The 14,043-nt window shown below is 53.9% G+C and overlaps 1 protein-coding gene across 1 annotated transcript; it reads left to right on the plus strand.

Annotated features, from left to right (window-relative positions):
- The first annotated feature begins 1,021 nt into the window (after positions 1 to 1,021).
- On the plus strand, positions 1,022 to 11,626 carry B4GALT5 (beta-1,4-galactosyltransferase 5). The gene is made up of 8 exons (XM_033519120.1): positions 1,022 to 1,156; positions 3,586 to 3,699; positions 4,457 to 4,581; positions 5,068 to 5,184; positions 5,896 to 6,083; positions 6,305 to 6,427; positions 6,876 to 6,977; positions 8,646 to 11,626. The coding sequence occupies exons 1-8, from the start codon at positions 1,039 to 1,041 to the stop codon at positions 8,791 to 8,793; spliced, it is 1,035 nt and encodes a 344-aa protein (XP_033375011.1). The 5' UTR covers positions 1,022 to 1,038; the 3' UTR covers positions 8,794 to 11,626.
- The last annotated feature ends 2,417 nt before the right edge of the window (positions 11,627 to 14,043 follow it).

A 14,043-nucleotide genomic window follows, 5' to 3' on the forward strand; every position in this document is an offset into this window, starting at 1 on the left:
CTGCTGCTTCAGGCTGTGATGTGCCTGCTGTAGAAATGACCTGTCTGGTTTGGATGTGACATTGCATCAGCAACTGCCCTCCTCTGAGCAGGGTCTCTGTTGTTTCCTTGGCCCGGTGCCCTTTATCCCTCCTGGAGTGTCTTTTGACCTGGTTCTTTAATTACTACTGCAGAATAGGCCTTCTAGGTTGCCCCTTCTTGGTACCTTTATGTCAAGACTTTATCTTCCACTTCACTCTTCAGCCTAAAGCTTCAGCAGGAGAGCTGGCACGGTGATGCTGGCGAGGGGTGCTGTGCACCGTGGCTGTCCTGCTGCCCCTGTGGGTGGCTGTCCTGCTGTCCCAGGGGAGCTGCTGGTGACACAGGGCTGTGCTTGCTGCTGTTTGCTTTGGGGCCTGGTCCTGCCAGCTGGGTGTCAGCTTAAACTGAAACCTAATCAGGCTCAGCTTGAGATGTGCCAGGGCACAGGGTCAGCAGGAGAGGAGAGGGGGAAGAAATGTGCCTGGGGGGCTGCCCCGGGGGCCCAGGGCTCGTGCTGCTGCCTGCCCCGGGGTGTGACATGCTGGGGGCTCAGAGCTGGGTGTGGGGGTGCTTTTTGTGGTGCCTCTTGGGGTGCCTTGCCAGGCAAGTGCCAGCCCTCTGTGCTGCTGCCTGGAACTGCCCTTCTCCAGGCACACAGCTGGGTTTCCTGTTATAATGATATTTCCTAATTAAATCTCCCTAATTAAGCAGCAAAATGTGCTGTTGGTTAAGCTGCAGTGCTGTCTCACAGCCTGGCAGTCAGGTTTGGCTGGGTGCATCCCCCTTGTCAGACAGCCGGATTTCCAAACGTGCCCCACGCCTCCACTGCCCGGTTCCCTGCCCTTCCCAGCCCGGCACCCTCGGCACGTGCAGCCCAGGGATCCTGCTGGCATCAGAGAGCTGAAATCAAGCAGGAGGCTGGGAATGCTTCCAGAAGACCCTGATTTCTTTTCCCTACAAAAGCTGATGCTCATGGAAATATTCCTTTTTCTTCCTTGCAGTGAACACCTACCTCTTCATGATGCAAGCCCAAGGCATCATGATCCGTGAGAACATGCGAACTATAGGAGCTCAGGTGTACGAGCAGGTGGTCCGCAGTGCCTATGCCAAGAGGAACAGCAGTGTGAATGACTCAGGTATTCCTTGAGCAATTGTAATTTTGACTAAAGGTTCCGTTTTCGTTGAAAATTAAGTTGAAGGAATTAATTTATCCTGGTAAATGCAGGGTGGAAGCTTTGATTAATTTTTTTGCCACTTTTTATATATAAAAATATATATGTAACATAAAAATATCCTCTATATATAGAAACACTGTCAAAACATAATATATTTATTTCTTTATTTATACATGTAGAAAGTTGAAATGCCTCTAACTTGTGTAAGGGGTGAAAATCTTGAAAGGTCCAAAATGATGGGATTTGAGCTGAAAACCTCTGCTTTCCAGGAATTCAACTTGTAGCTTCAGCCAGTCTGAGGGTAAACACTTTGAAATTCAGTGTAAGGATCAGGTTTCATATTTAAAAAATACCTTCCCAGGCGTGCGCCTGCGCAGAGCCCTGCCTCTGGGCTCGTGGAGGAGCCTGTGCTCATCAGCTTCACTCTTGCCATGCAAGTATGAACCGAGATGACTTGGCTGGAGATCTGCCACAAATAATAGATTGAACTTGGGCAGGATGCAGGGAGTGGAGCGCAGGCTCCCCCTCCCAGCCTGTTGATCAGCCCCTGCACAGGAACCTGTGGGGTTAGAGCTGTGGTGTGGGGCAGTGGGGCAGTGGCTGTGAGCGAGGCGTTGCTGCGGGGCCGGTGCCACCCAGCCTGTCCCTTCCGTGCTGCCACGTCCCCACGGCCTCCCCACAGGTGCTGCTGGCAGCAGGGCTGGGCTGGGCTGTGCGGAGCAGCGGGGGCTGAGCGGGATTTGCAAGGCCAGATGAAGCAGGAGCCGTGTCCTTGCTGCCCAGCCTGCCCAGGTGCAGCCACCGCTTCAGCTGTGCCCTGGCTGGGGGTGGGCACGGGAGGACAATTATCGACTTAGGCAGGAGATGAACACCCCGGGTCACCTCCTGTGCTGCACCCTGTCAGCCAGGGCATCCACCCTGGGCTATTTTTAAGACTGGAAACATCAAGTAAAGCAGAGCCAGGGTGAGGAAGTGGCTGATCCCCTGCGGGAAGGAGGGTTAGGTGCTTCATTGCTGCTGCTTGTGGTGGTGAGAGCCTTCATCCTGCTGAGGCTCTGGCCCAGGGGGCTTTGAGTGATCCAAAACCTGTGTCCTGCAGCAGGGAACTGGTGACCCCAGTGCTGGCAATACCAGTGCTGCTGCTGCAGTACTGGGCTTTGCTTGAACCTCATACCAGTCCCAGCTGTGCAGGCACGTGAGGACACCCGTTCCCCCCAGAGCTCTAGCCACGAGGACAGTTTTAACACACACAAGCGCTGTGCACCGTCCTCGGGCGACCTTCCCTGGCAGGCAGGATGGGTGGTGGTGCTTGGTGCTGTGGCCACCAGGGCTGTGTTAACACTGGGGTCAGAACCTTCCCCCTGACTGAATCTGGGAGCTGGGTGGGTGTCACTGCCTGAGGAGTGCACTGTCCCCAGCCACTGTGTGACAGCTGCCAGAGGAAACCCAGCAGGAAAGGCAGCCCTTGGTGCCAGACAGAGCAGTTGAGCTCCAGTGCGGGCTGTGACCTGGGCACACACTGTGGGTGTGCTCTGCTGTGGGAGTTTACAGGGAAAATTGGTTATGGAAATTTGGAACGGCAGCAAGCACCCAGAATAACATCTATGGTACTCAAAAAGCCCTCAGGTTCTGTGTACAGCCCTTCTTGAGTTTTGAGATAGTTTGGATACTGTTTACTTGAGCGAATAAACAATGTTACTGACGTGATGTTCTGTACAAGCACAGCACAGAAAGCGACTTGTTCCAGTGGAAAACCTCCTCAGAACATCTTGGGGTGCAGCAGGCTGGAGGGCACTGCCCAGGAGGGTCAGGGATGTGGGGAACAGGGGGGCTGCAGAGAGCTGCTGGAGCATGGGGGCTCCTCTGCTCTCAGGGCACAAAGCAGAGGGAAGTCTGTGTGTAATGTGATGGTTTTTATTGATCCTATGGGGAGGATTCCAGGCAGGAATCCTACACAGCACCCTGCACTGACAGTCCTAGCTGGCACTGAGACCTGCCTGGGGATTTCTCTCTCTCCTGTTGGGAAAGGACCTGCTGGAGGAGCACATCCCTTCCTGCTGTGCCAGGGTCCTTTAGGGACAAGGCACTGGTAGCTTTTCCTTTCAAGAGCCACATGCTGCTTTGTGACACTTAAAGGTGATGCTCAAAATTCCTCCTTTGGCCAGAAAATGCAAAGATTTCTTTGATGTGGTGCTAAGGCTGCTGGGATGAGCACCCTGCTGGCTTGCAAGACCAGAGCATGTTCCACTGGGGACACAGCTGTGCTGCTGGGGACATCCTCTGCTGACTTTGGAGTCTGCTCACAGTGGCATGAGCAGGTGGCTGGAAATAACAGACCTATAGCTCAGGTGAAAACTTCTTTTTTTTTTTCTTCTTTTTTTATTCCCCAGATTATCCTCTTGATCTGAGCCACAATGACACCTTTCTGCAAGCCACAACGTTTCTTCCTGAAGACTTTACCTACTTCCCCAACAATACCTGTCCTGAGAGGCTCCCTTCTATGAGTGAGTAGCATCCTGCTGCCCTGTGCCCCTCTCCTGCTCCCCATGGCTTTGGAGGGCACACTGTGGCATTCCCAGTCTCACCACCATGGCACCTTTCCCTGCCAGGCACCTAGGGATGAATGGGAGCGCTGTTCAGAGCCCAGCTCCCTCCTGGGAAATCATTGTTTACCCACCCTCAGGAATTAATCCCTGCTGTGTCAGAGGCATGTCTCCCTGCTGAAGCAGGAGCCCATTGCTTGGCAAACACAAACAAAAGAGGGATTGTGTGCTGGGAGCCGGTGAAAAGACTCTGCCAGCCCTTTTCCAGGGGCAGCGAGGCGGGGTGGCTCTCTTGTGCCTCGGCAGTGCTGCCAGACCGAGCTGTGCCGGGGCTGCTGTGGGAGATGGGCTGCACCCCCAGGGGAGCTGCAGCTGGGCAAAATGCTTCCACCAGAGATATCCTCAGGGGAAAAACTGGCTTTGGAGGGCACGTGTTTCCAAAGGGGGGAATGCTCTCTGCTGAGGTGGGGGTTTAGTCTGCTGGAAACACGCAGGGAGGGGTAGAGGGGTGCCCTGGCTGGTGTGGGGCTCTCATGGAGAGTGCATCCAGTAGCAGACACAAAGGCTGAGGAGACCCAGCTGTTGCATCAGCAGCGTTTCCTGATTGCTTTTGCTGGTGCTGGAGAAGTTGAGTGCAGGGGATGGAGGACAAAAGCCAAAAGTGCTGCCCCAGGACCACAGCAGTTCCTCAGCCCCTGCTGCTTCTCCCACTCTGCAGAGGGCCCCATTGATGTAAATATGAGCGAGATCACCATGGAGGATATCCACCAGTTCTTCTCTAAAGACCCTTCCATCAAGCTGGGAGGGCACTGGAAGCCGAGTGACTGCCTGCCTCGCTGGAAGGTAACTGGGAGCTGGGCAGTGTCCTGCTCAGCTGGGGGACGGGCAATCCCGGGTGGGCAGCAGCAAGATGCTAATGGCAGCATTAATTAATGCTAATCTCTGCTGCGCTGCATCTTCAGAGCACTGATGTCAGAAGCTCTCAAGTGTGGAAATGCAGTGCCCAGGGAAGGCACAGTGAACTCAAGGGCTGCTTTAGAGTCCCCAGTGCTGGGCAGAGATGATGAGGGGGCACTGCAGCTCTCCCACTCGAGGTGACATTGAATTTTTCCAAAGCAACAATTCTTCAAAAAGTGAGAGGAATTCAAAAAGCTAATAGGAAATCCATGTTTTGGGAGTTGGAAGGGTTTCAGGCTGCTCTACATGGGAGAGCTAAGGCACCTTTTTTAGTGCTGCTCCTGCCCTATAACCCTGCACCAGCCCGTCCTGCTCCAGCCCGGGGTCGGCAGCGTGTGCGGTGCAGTGAGAGCCGTGTCCTCTCCTCGTCAGGTGGCCATCCTGATCCCATTCCGCAATCGATACGAGCACCTCCCGGTCCTCTTCAGACACCTCATCCCCATGCTGCAGCGGCAACGTTTACAGTTCGCCTTTTACGTTGTGGAGCAGGTGAGTGAGCACAGGCAGCTCAGGTACAGCTCTGTCCCTGGAGACTCCCTGCCAGATCACATCTCTTTGATGTGCCAGCTGTAGGGGTCATGTTGCAGTGTGTAAGTTGTCCCGTTCTGACTAAAGGTGGCATGACCAAGAGATGTGCCCAGAAATTGCTGGTTTTATATGAAAAATAGAAATTTGGGGATTTGTGGTGGTGTTTTATTTTTTAAATTCTGTTCTGTGGGAGTTATATTTCAAAGAAAGCTTTGGACCAGGTATTTGCAGTTCAGACAATGCTGCAGTTTTTTGTATATCCCTGCACTAGTTCCAGCAGGATCCCCCTGGCACAGGAGTGGCCTGACCAGAGTTAGGCATTTCATGTAGAACACAACTCTCATTTGATGTGTGGATCTCCCACTTCAGCTGTTTGGCTTCATCCACCTAGAAAACGTGCCTCCATATTTAGCTCTAGCTTATCAAGATTGATCAAAATTGGGTTTTCTTTTTAAGTGTCTGAGTATTCTGCATCTTTGTTTTTGCTCCTGTACTGTGAATTGGATATTTCAGTGTTGGTGGATCTCGCTAGTCTGCTGCAATACATTGCTGCTTTCATGGTGCCAGCATGGGAGCTGCTTTCCCTCTGCAGCTTCCTAGTCAGGCTGAGAACACACACACACAGCAAGAGCTGCAGGGGCTCCTCTTGAGAAGGAACTTTCTCCCTGCTAGGCTGGAAACCAACCCTTCAACCGTGCCATGCTCTTCAACGTTGGCTTTCGGGAAGCAATGAAGGACTTGGACTGGGACTGCCTCATCTTCCACGACGTGGACCACATACCGGAGAATGACCGTAACTATTATGGGTGTGGACAGATGCCGAGGCACTTTGCAGCCAAGCTGGATAAATACATGTACCTGTAAGCACAGTTCTTCCTCCCTGCTGCCATAACTGCTAAGGAGCCAGTGTTACATTTAATTCATTTATTTTTAAGGCACAGAATGAATCTGGGTTTTTTCTCAGGCTTTGTGCAAAGGGAGCACGGGAGGGAATGGCAGAGAGCCATCCTCAAGGCTTGGGCTTTCCCATGGCAGGTGGGGGAGCCAGTGGGCTTTGCCCTGACCCTTCTCTTCTGCTCAGGCTCCCGTACAACGAGTTCTTCGGGGGGGTGAGTGGCCTGACTGTCGAGCAGTTCCAGAAGATCAACGGATTCCCCAACGCCTTCTGGGGCTGGGGTGGCGAGGATGACGACCTCTGGAACAGGTACAGGCTCCCTGGGCCCCGGTGCTGGTTCTGTGAGCTGAGCCTGGCACGTGCTCGGAGGGGACAATCGTCACCTCGGGCTGGCTGTGCCTGCCTGCCCTGGGCTGGGGACGAGCCAGCCCCGCTGTGCTGGCCCCGTGGGGCTGGGGCTGCTCCAGCCTGCTCAGGCAGTGCATGGGAAGCAGAGAAGTGCTGGCTGGGGAGCTGTTGGCTCCGTGCAGTGTCCCACACGCATGGCTGAGCGGGGCTCCGAGGTGCCGAGCGCTCTGTGCCGTGCCCCGAGCCCGGGCGGCGGCGGGAGGCTTTTGTGGCTTCTCCGTGGGTGGGAAGGCTGAGGCTCGGCCGGAGCCCCGGGAGCTCTGACTGCAGCCCTGGAAGCACTGCCAGCACAGCAAACACAACGGGGGATTATTTTTTGTTTATTTTATTTCTCCCCTTTCTAATGCAGAGTACAGTACGCAGGCTACTCCGTGACTCGACCAGAAGGAGACACAGGGAAATACAAATCAATTCCCCACCATCATCGGGGAGAAGTGCAGTTCCTAGGAAGGCAAGTAAATTTTTTAAAGAATCCTAAAGCCTTTCACAAAGAGCCTGTACTAGGTAGGAGGTTCCCTGCAGCTGTTTGAGGGCAGTGACAGCCTGAGCTCTTGAAGGAAACTAACTGCAGGGAGATGGAGGCAGAGTGTTGCCAGGATTCCTCCATCCCTTTATTTGGTACCCCACATCCCTGCAGTGAAGGGTCCTTGTGGCTGCTTGGATGCCATCCAAAAGAGGGGATTGGCAGGCTGAGGGCCTGTCCTTTATCTCCAGAGGAATGTACAGGGGTGGCTGTCGCCAGGTGTCAGAGAAGCTTCAAAGTTTCTGGAAGAAACATTCTGGGGTGGGTGTACAGAGCCCCTGAGCTCAGGGTTTGCTCTCTTGTGAGGCTGCAGACATTCAGCAGGAGTGGCAACTGCCCCTGGACCAAAGGAGGACAAGCACTGTCTGAACATTTTTCAAGAAGACAGATTCTCCCTGGAGCTCTCCAGGAGGGCTCCAACCCCTTTGTCCCAGAGCCAGGGTTGTTTCAAGTGTACAAGGGTTGACTGATTGCTTTTGCCTGAAGACCACAGTGGAATTTGAGTCTTCTGAAAACAGCAACAGAAAACCAGATAAATAAAACTTTCACAAACAACTTCAGAAATTAACACTTGTAGCTGAGCAGCTGCTGGACAAGGAGTGCAAGCTCTGTTCTGCAGGGGGCTTTAGGCTGCTGCTGCAGAGATTTGAGCTATCTGCTGGCCTTTTCTTTGTAGAAGACTCATTTTTGGAGGTGTTTCCATCTTTAGCCCTACTTTTTATTCCTCTGTTGGACAGAATGCAGTCAGTCAGAGATGCTTCTCTTATTTCACTCTTGGAAAAAAGAGAAGTTGCTTTTGGTTTAAAAAAACGTATTTAGTCAAACCCTTGAAGCATGGCAGGCTGATAATGAAATGGGGCTGGGCTCCCTCTTTGTTCTGACCCAGCACCTTCCCCTGCCTTATGGCACAGCCCTTCCCTGGTCCCTGCTCTGTCCCCAGGGCTTAGCCCAGCTCCCACTCGTGCTGGTGCCTCCAGGCCCCCAGAACTGTGCTGAAGAAGAGTCACTGTCCTGCTGAGATGCTTCTGCCTATTTTCTCCTCCCAACCCTCCTCCTTCTGTCTCCTCATGCTGCCTCTAAATGTGCTTGAGGCTGTTTTTATGCACCAGCTGCAGTTTCCTTCCCCATACCGCCATTCTGCTAGTTTCACTTCCTCGCCCCCATCCCTCAGACCAAAGCCATTTATTTCTGGTTTTGCTCATGTCTGGTTTCATAGAAGTGGCAAGGACCACAGCACCCCTCAGCTGGGTCCCTCTGGGATGGTGAGGGTGGTGGGCTTGGCAGGAGCCCCAAGGGAATGGGACCTGCAGGCTTTGGGCAGGTGCCACAGGTTGTTTTGGCAGCTGAATGTTTGCTGCTGGCACAGCGAGCACTTTGCCCTTCATCAAGAGATGGACTTTTCTGGAAATTTCTGATATTTACTAACACAGAGTATTTAAATGTGATGGTTACCTTTCTGAAGGGCTCAGAAAAGCATTGTTTTGTAGCTGCTCCTGGGCCTGGCTCTTTGAAAGGTGTTCTAGTAGCCTTGGGAGGAGTTTGTGGGTGCTGTGAGAAACGTGGAAGTGACTCTGGCCTCTGGTTCTCGTTGCACAGGTACGCCTTGCTGAGGAAGTCAAAAGAAAGGCAAGCCCTGGACGGCCTCAATAACTTGAACTACTTTCCAAACGTCACATATGACGCCTTGTATAAGAACATCACTGTTAACCTGACACCAGAGCTGGCTCTGGTGACCGAATATTAAGAGGAGAAAATAACTTTGCTCTGCCCTTCACCAAGAAAGCACCACGCTAGACTTTCTCTTCCAAGGGTTATTGAGGACAAGCAACACTTTGTCTAATGAAGGATCACAGTATTTTGGAGAATGAGGCTGAAAGTGCACGCACAAATTGCCCTAGCTGTAGCAATCCAGCCCGATACCTGGGCAGCGAGCTCAGCAGTCTCTTTATTTTTTCTGCCACTTGCTTTCTGGGTTTCAGGACAACAGTTCGACCTGCTGCTCTCATCTCCACATTCCTCCTCCAGCAATCTCTGGCACTGGGACTCTCCTCGGATGCGCTTTCTCCCGCGGGAAGCGGCTCAGCTGAGGGACTCTGGCTTCTTGACGGTGAACGTCAGGAGCAATTTGGTTGGCAACAGCCCTGGTGGGAGATCAAACGACTTCTGATGCCGTTCTTCTATGTCTGTGCAGTTTTTTAAATGACCTGCTTGAAGTATATACAACAGAATCGCTTCTTAAAGAAGTGTAAGTGTAAATATGCTGTGTAAATTGCCCCTTTTTATTTTTCTCCTATGGCTCAAGTCCAAGCGAGAGGTTTACATACAGTCACTCATTTTAGTCCTGAGTTCTGTAAACACTTGTGTGAGCATCACTGTACTTGTGCAAGGTGTTCCCTTTTAAGCCCGTGAGACTGCTTGCATGATTCCAGCTGGGCATATGCAGAAATGTTTGTGGGCCAGGGCCCAGAACCTTCCAGTGCAGAGGGTGAGAAGTACAGCCGGGTCATCACTCATTCCAGAAACCGCAGGGCTGGCTTGTTCCAGGGAGGGTGAGGAAATGGGAATATTTATTAAAAAACCTCCCTTTTCTGTCACTTTTGCAACATGATGTGCAAATGAGTCCAAAAGCCATAAGGAATAGAGTCCCATGGCTGTTGCTCTGTGTCCCACTGACGCAGGGTGAGCCCGGCTCGGCGCTCTCGGCAAGGCTGGGGGAGCGCAGCCCCCGGGCTGGGATGGAGCCACTGTTCCCACAGGAGCCCTCCCCGGACAGCAGTGCTTGCCCTCACTCTGGAACGTGCTGGAATGGTTTGGGAGGTTGGTTTGGTGTGTATTTATCATGTAAATCACAGAGTGCTGTCGGGGCCAGGCAGTGCCGTGCGCTGTCTCTCTCGGTACCTGGCAGCACTGGCATGGGCACAGCCGGTGGGACGGGGTCACAGCTCAGTGAGAGACATGAAGGACACGAGAAAATATGGGGACTGGGAGCCAGAGCTTGGTCTGACAGCCCATGCAGCCATCCAGTGTCATCCCTCTTTTCTTCACAGCCACGTGGGCAGGCTGGACTTTGGGGTCTGTCCCCACGGACACAGTCCAGCCCTTACACAGCACTGACACCTCTTTCACTGGACCTCTCTGACTCAAAAGTAAATACATTGGGTGTTGGTTTTAGTTTGTATTTCCACACAACAAGGGCGGGTACTTGACCTCCAAAAGACTTTAACTCTTTTCATTGCATTGTTTGCCTTCAGTTTCCTGAACTTCTCATGGTTTACATTGTTTTCTCAGTTCCGTGGACGTATGATCCCCATACGCATCTGTGGTGGGTGTGACTGCCCAGGGCATTCCTAACCTGTATCCAGAAAACGTTAGTTTAGAAAACACAAGTTTTGTGTGGATCTTATCGGCCGGCATGAGAGGACAGCGAGCCTGCCCTTGAAAAGCGCTGATGAGTTTGTAACTAAGTTTTAAAGTCTCTGAACTTACATGTGCTTTAAACTTGCTTCCCGAGGGGATTCAGCCTGGCTATTTATAGGCAGAGGTGAGGATTTGCTTTTTCTGGCACATACAGCAATAAAGACTTTTGCTTCGGAATCTTGATCTGTAATTCATGTGACCCTTTCCGGGTGCTGAACCCGCGTTGCCCTGCCCCTCTTTTCTTTCATCTTGAGACCTTGCTAGAAACCTGTCTTTGTTTAATGGTGCTTCAAACAAAGAATGTATTTCAACTAGTCCAAGTTCACTACCCCAGAATCATGCATGTGTGTGTGAGTAGGTGTTGGACTACCTTAGTTGGGATCCTCAGCCTTCCATGTCCCTGCCACCTGTCGCACCTGGTGTGGAACAGAAGCCGTTACCTCTGCTCAGAACTGCACTCTGCGGTTGGCACAGAAGGGTCCATCCCCAGCAGCATCCCATCCTTCGTTTCTAACCATGTTGAGTTTATTTTCCCTTTTTAAAATGTGGATTATCTGAAAATGTGCACTGTTAATCTTATCAGCTATGTCAAATACTGTATAGTAAATGTAACTGTTAAAAACATACTGTCAAGCGCATGTGCTGTTATGGTGTAAAAATTCCTGTATTAAGGAGAACTTGTACATATTCTGGCAGCTGAAGTTCCACGAGGCCACTCGTTTGCCCCTTCCACGTCAGCGCCGTCAGTCAGCCCTGCTGGAGGGCAGGTCCTGTGCGATGCTGATTTATTTTTTTTAAATGAGCCATGTGGGTTTTATTTGCAAAACTATTTATTGACAGTTAATTTTCTGTAAAGCTCTTCTTCTCTAAGGGAGGAACCGTCTGAGCAGTGGCCGCGCACTTCAGGCCCCTCACCATCAGAAGTGGCTTTAAACTCGCAAGCAGCTTTCCATCATCATGGCTTTTGAGCTTACTGTTATGTTTTTAAGAGGTGCCAGGGGGACGTTTTTGCACTGAAGATTAGTGTTTTACAACACACACACACACTTCTCAGCAAAGCAATCCTTTGTGTCATTACATTTATTTACCCATGTGTTTGTACATTTTTGTATTTGTTAATTTATGAATGATTTTTTCAGTAAAAAATACATATCCAAGAACAGAGATTGCAGTGCTTTTTTAAAGTTTTTTTTATTTTTGCAGGAGGCTGGGGTGTGCTTTTTTAGTAGGAGGTGAGATTTGTAAGCCCAGAGGGGTTAAGTGCCTATGAGAGTTCGAGTCAGTAAGGGTGAGCCCTGGATGCCAAAAGCTGGTTGGAAATTTCTCATTAGGACTGGCCAGAAATAGAGTGTGAGATGTGGATGCTCCCCAAATTCTTGATGTGTTGGTGCCTGAGTCTTTTTTCCAAGCATCTGCTTCAGTGTAGCTCTGATGGAGGGGTCAGCTGCCTTAGGATGTTAGGAGGACACTTGGCTGAAGGTGGTGCAGGGCTCGGGACTGGTGGTGGGGACTATTGGTAACTGAGTTTTTGAACAACAAACCCAGGCAGACAGACAAGCTTCCTTGCAGCAGCTTAAAAATATCTTTCTCCTGCTCTGCAGCATACAGGCATGCTAGAATAAATAGCTGGCAGCCCTGGGTTGCTCCAAGCCTTGACTTTTTTTAGCTCTCCGTCTTCTGGGAAGCTTCTTCCCAGCCGCGGCGCTGGGCTGGAGCCTGCGGGGTGCCGGGCTCCCTCCAGCCTGCCCAGGCAGCCTCGCTCCCCCAGCGCCCGCAGGAGGGAGGGTGGGAGCCCGTGGGATTCCTGTTCATGCAGTGCTGGCCATTCCTGACCTGCCAGGGGAATCCCCGGGGTCCTGTGGGGGTACCCAGATGTGGGGGTACCCAGATGTGGGGGTGTCGCTGCCTGTGTTTGTGACCCCCCCAAGCAGCCGGGCAGGGGCTGGAGGCGATGGATGCACACGAAGAAGGCCGGGATTGCTCCTGTGCGGGGAGAACGAGAAGGGCAGAGAGCCCCCCAAAAGTGACCCAGGCGGGTGCGTGGGACCCCCTTGCTGGGGCCAGCAGAGAGCAAACCCCCTTTTGGTGAGCTGCGCCGGGGAGAGGAGCCCTGCGAGGCCACCGGGGCCAGCGAGCCGCGGCTTCCCTCGGGAGCAGCCCCCGCTGCGGGGGACAGCGTTCCCTGCGGGGGCTGAGAACAGCTCAGCCTTCTGTGCTGCAACATCCCCCAGCTCTGCAGCGTGTAAAGAACCCCAACCTAACAAAAAACCAACCACCAAAGCAGGGGGTTTCTCCCTCTTCCCTGCTGCTCTCCCGCGGTCAGTACCGCCAGCAGCAAAAGGGGGACAGCAGTAACGCGCCTGGTATCGGGGCAGGAGCGCACACTCCGCGGCGGGGACCCGGCCGGTCCCTTACCCCGGTGTCACCCCGCTGGTGCTGGCGGGGATGCGGATGGAGGCCGGGCTGCTCAGCCGGGAAGAGCCGCAGGATGCCTGGACACACGGCAGAGAAATCATCTCCATCAGCGCGGCCTGGAGCCACACGGACGGTCTGGAGGCCACGGATGCGGTGGCACGTTCGGGACTCTGGCGCAAGCCGGGCCACCCGCTCACCTGCACGGCGGGCTCCTGGCCACCGCAAAGCCACCTTGTCACAGCTGCAATGCACGATTCCAGGCAAATCCTCCCTGCCCTGCAGTGCTCGGCAGGTGTCGGGACGGGCAGTGCGTGCCCAGGAGCATCACCAGAGCCCGTGGGCTCAGCGCGGTCCCTGCAGCCGCACCTCGGCCTTGCTGCGGTTTGCGTTTTTCACGGGACAGGCTGAGGACCCGGCACAGGAGCGATGCAGCCAGCCTCGTGCTGCCCAGGAAATCCTCCCGGGCATCCAGCCTTCCTCCTGCCCGCCCTCATGCCAGCACTGCTCCCCTCCGATGGCATTAGGGAGCTAGGGGCGCTAGGGGCTGACGGCCCCGGATCCATCCCGGTACGTGTGGCAGGGGCCGCGTTACCGACCGCTGCCTCCAGCACAGGTCCGAGAGCCGATCCCTGAGCCCAGCCCCGCTCCACAAAGCACGTTCATTCATAACTCAGAGCTGCTGCCGCAGCTGGAGACGTTTCACAGGTGACTGAGCTGCGAAGGCTGGGGACGGCCGGGCCCCGCCACAGAGGACGGGACGGCCACAGAGGGGTGACGGGAGCAGAGCTCGCTCCCGTTGGGGTTGGCTTGTGTCGGGACGGTAAATGAGGCACATTCGGGGGTTATGGCAACACAGTGGGCAGTGACTGTCCGGCACTGGGCACGGAGAGAGCTCGGGGCTGTGCCCAGGGACAGCGGGGCCCTGCCGAGCTCTGTCCGGGTCCTGCCGGAGCGCTCGGTGCCCGGGCGAGCCCCGCTGTGCTGGAGCGGCGGCACCGCGGCCACCCCGGCCCAGGGACCGGGACCGTGCCGGGGGACACAGAGAGCCGCAGGGAGGGGCTGCAGGAGCTGCCCGGACCCCACAGCCGCAGCCACCTCATCTCAACACACCGCGGGTGGGCAGAGCTTCGGTGAGACCCGAACCGGGCACTCAGCAGCGGGG

The sequence above is a fragment of the Parus major genome, chromosome 20 (assembly GCF_001522545.3).
Source record: "Parus major isolate Abel chromosome 20, Parus_major1.1, whole genome shotgun sequence".
Lineage (NCBI taxonomy): Eukaryota > Metazoa > Chordata > Aves > Passeriformes > Paridae > Parus > Parus major.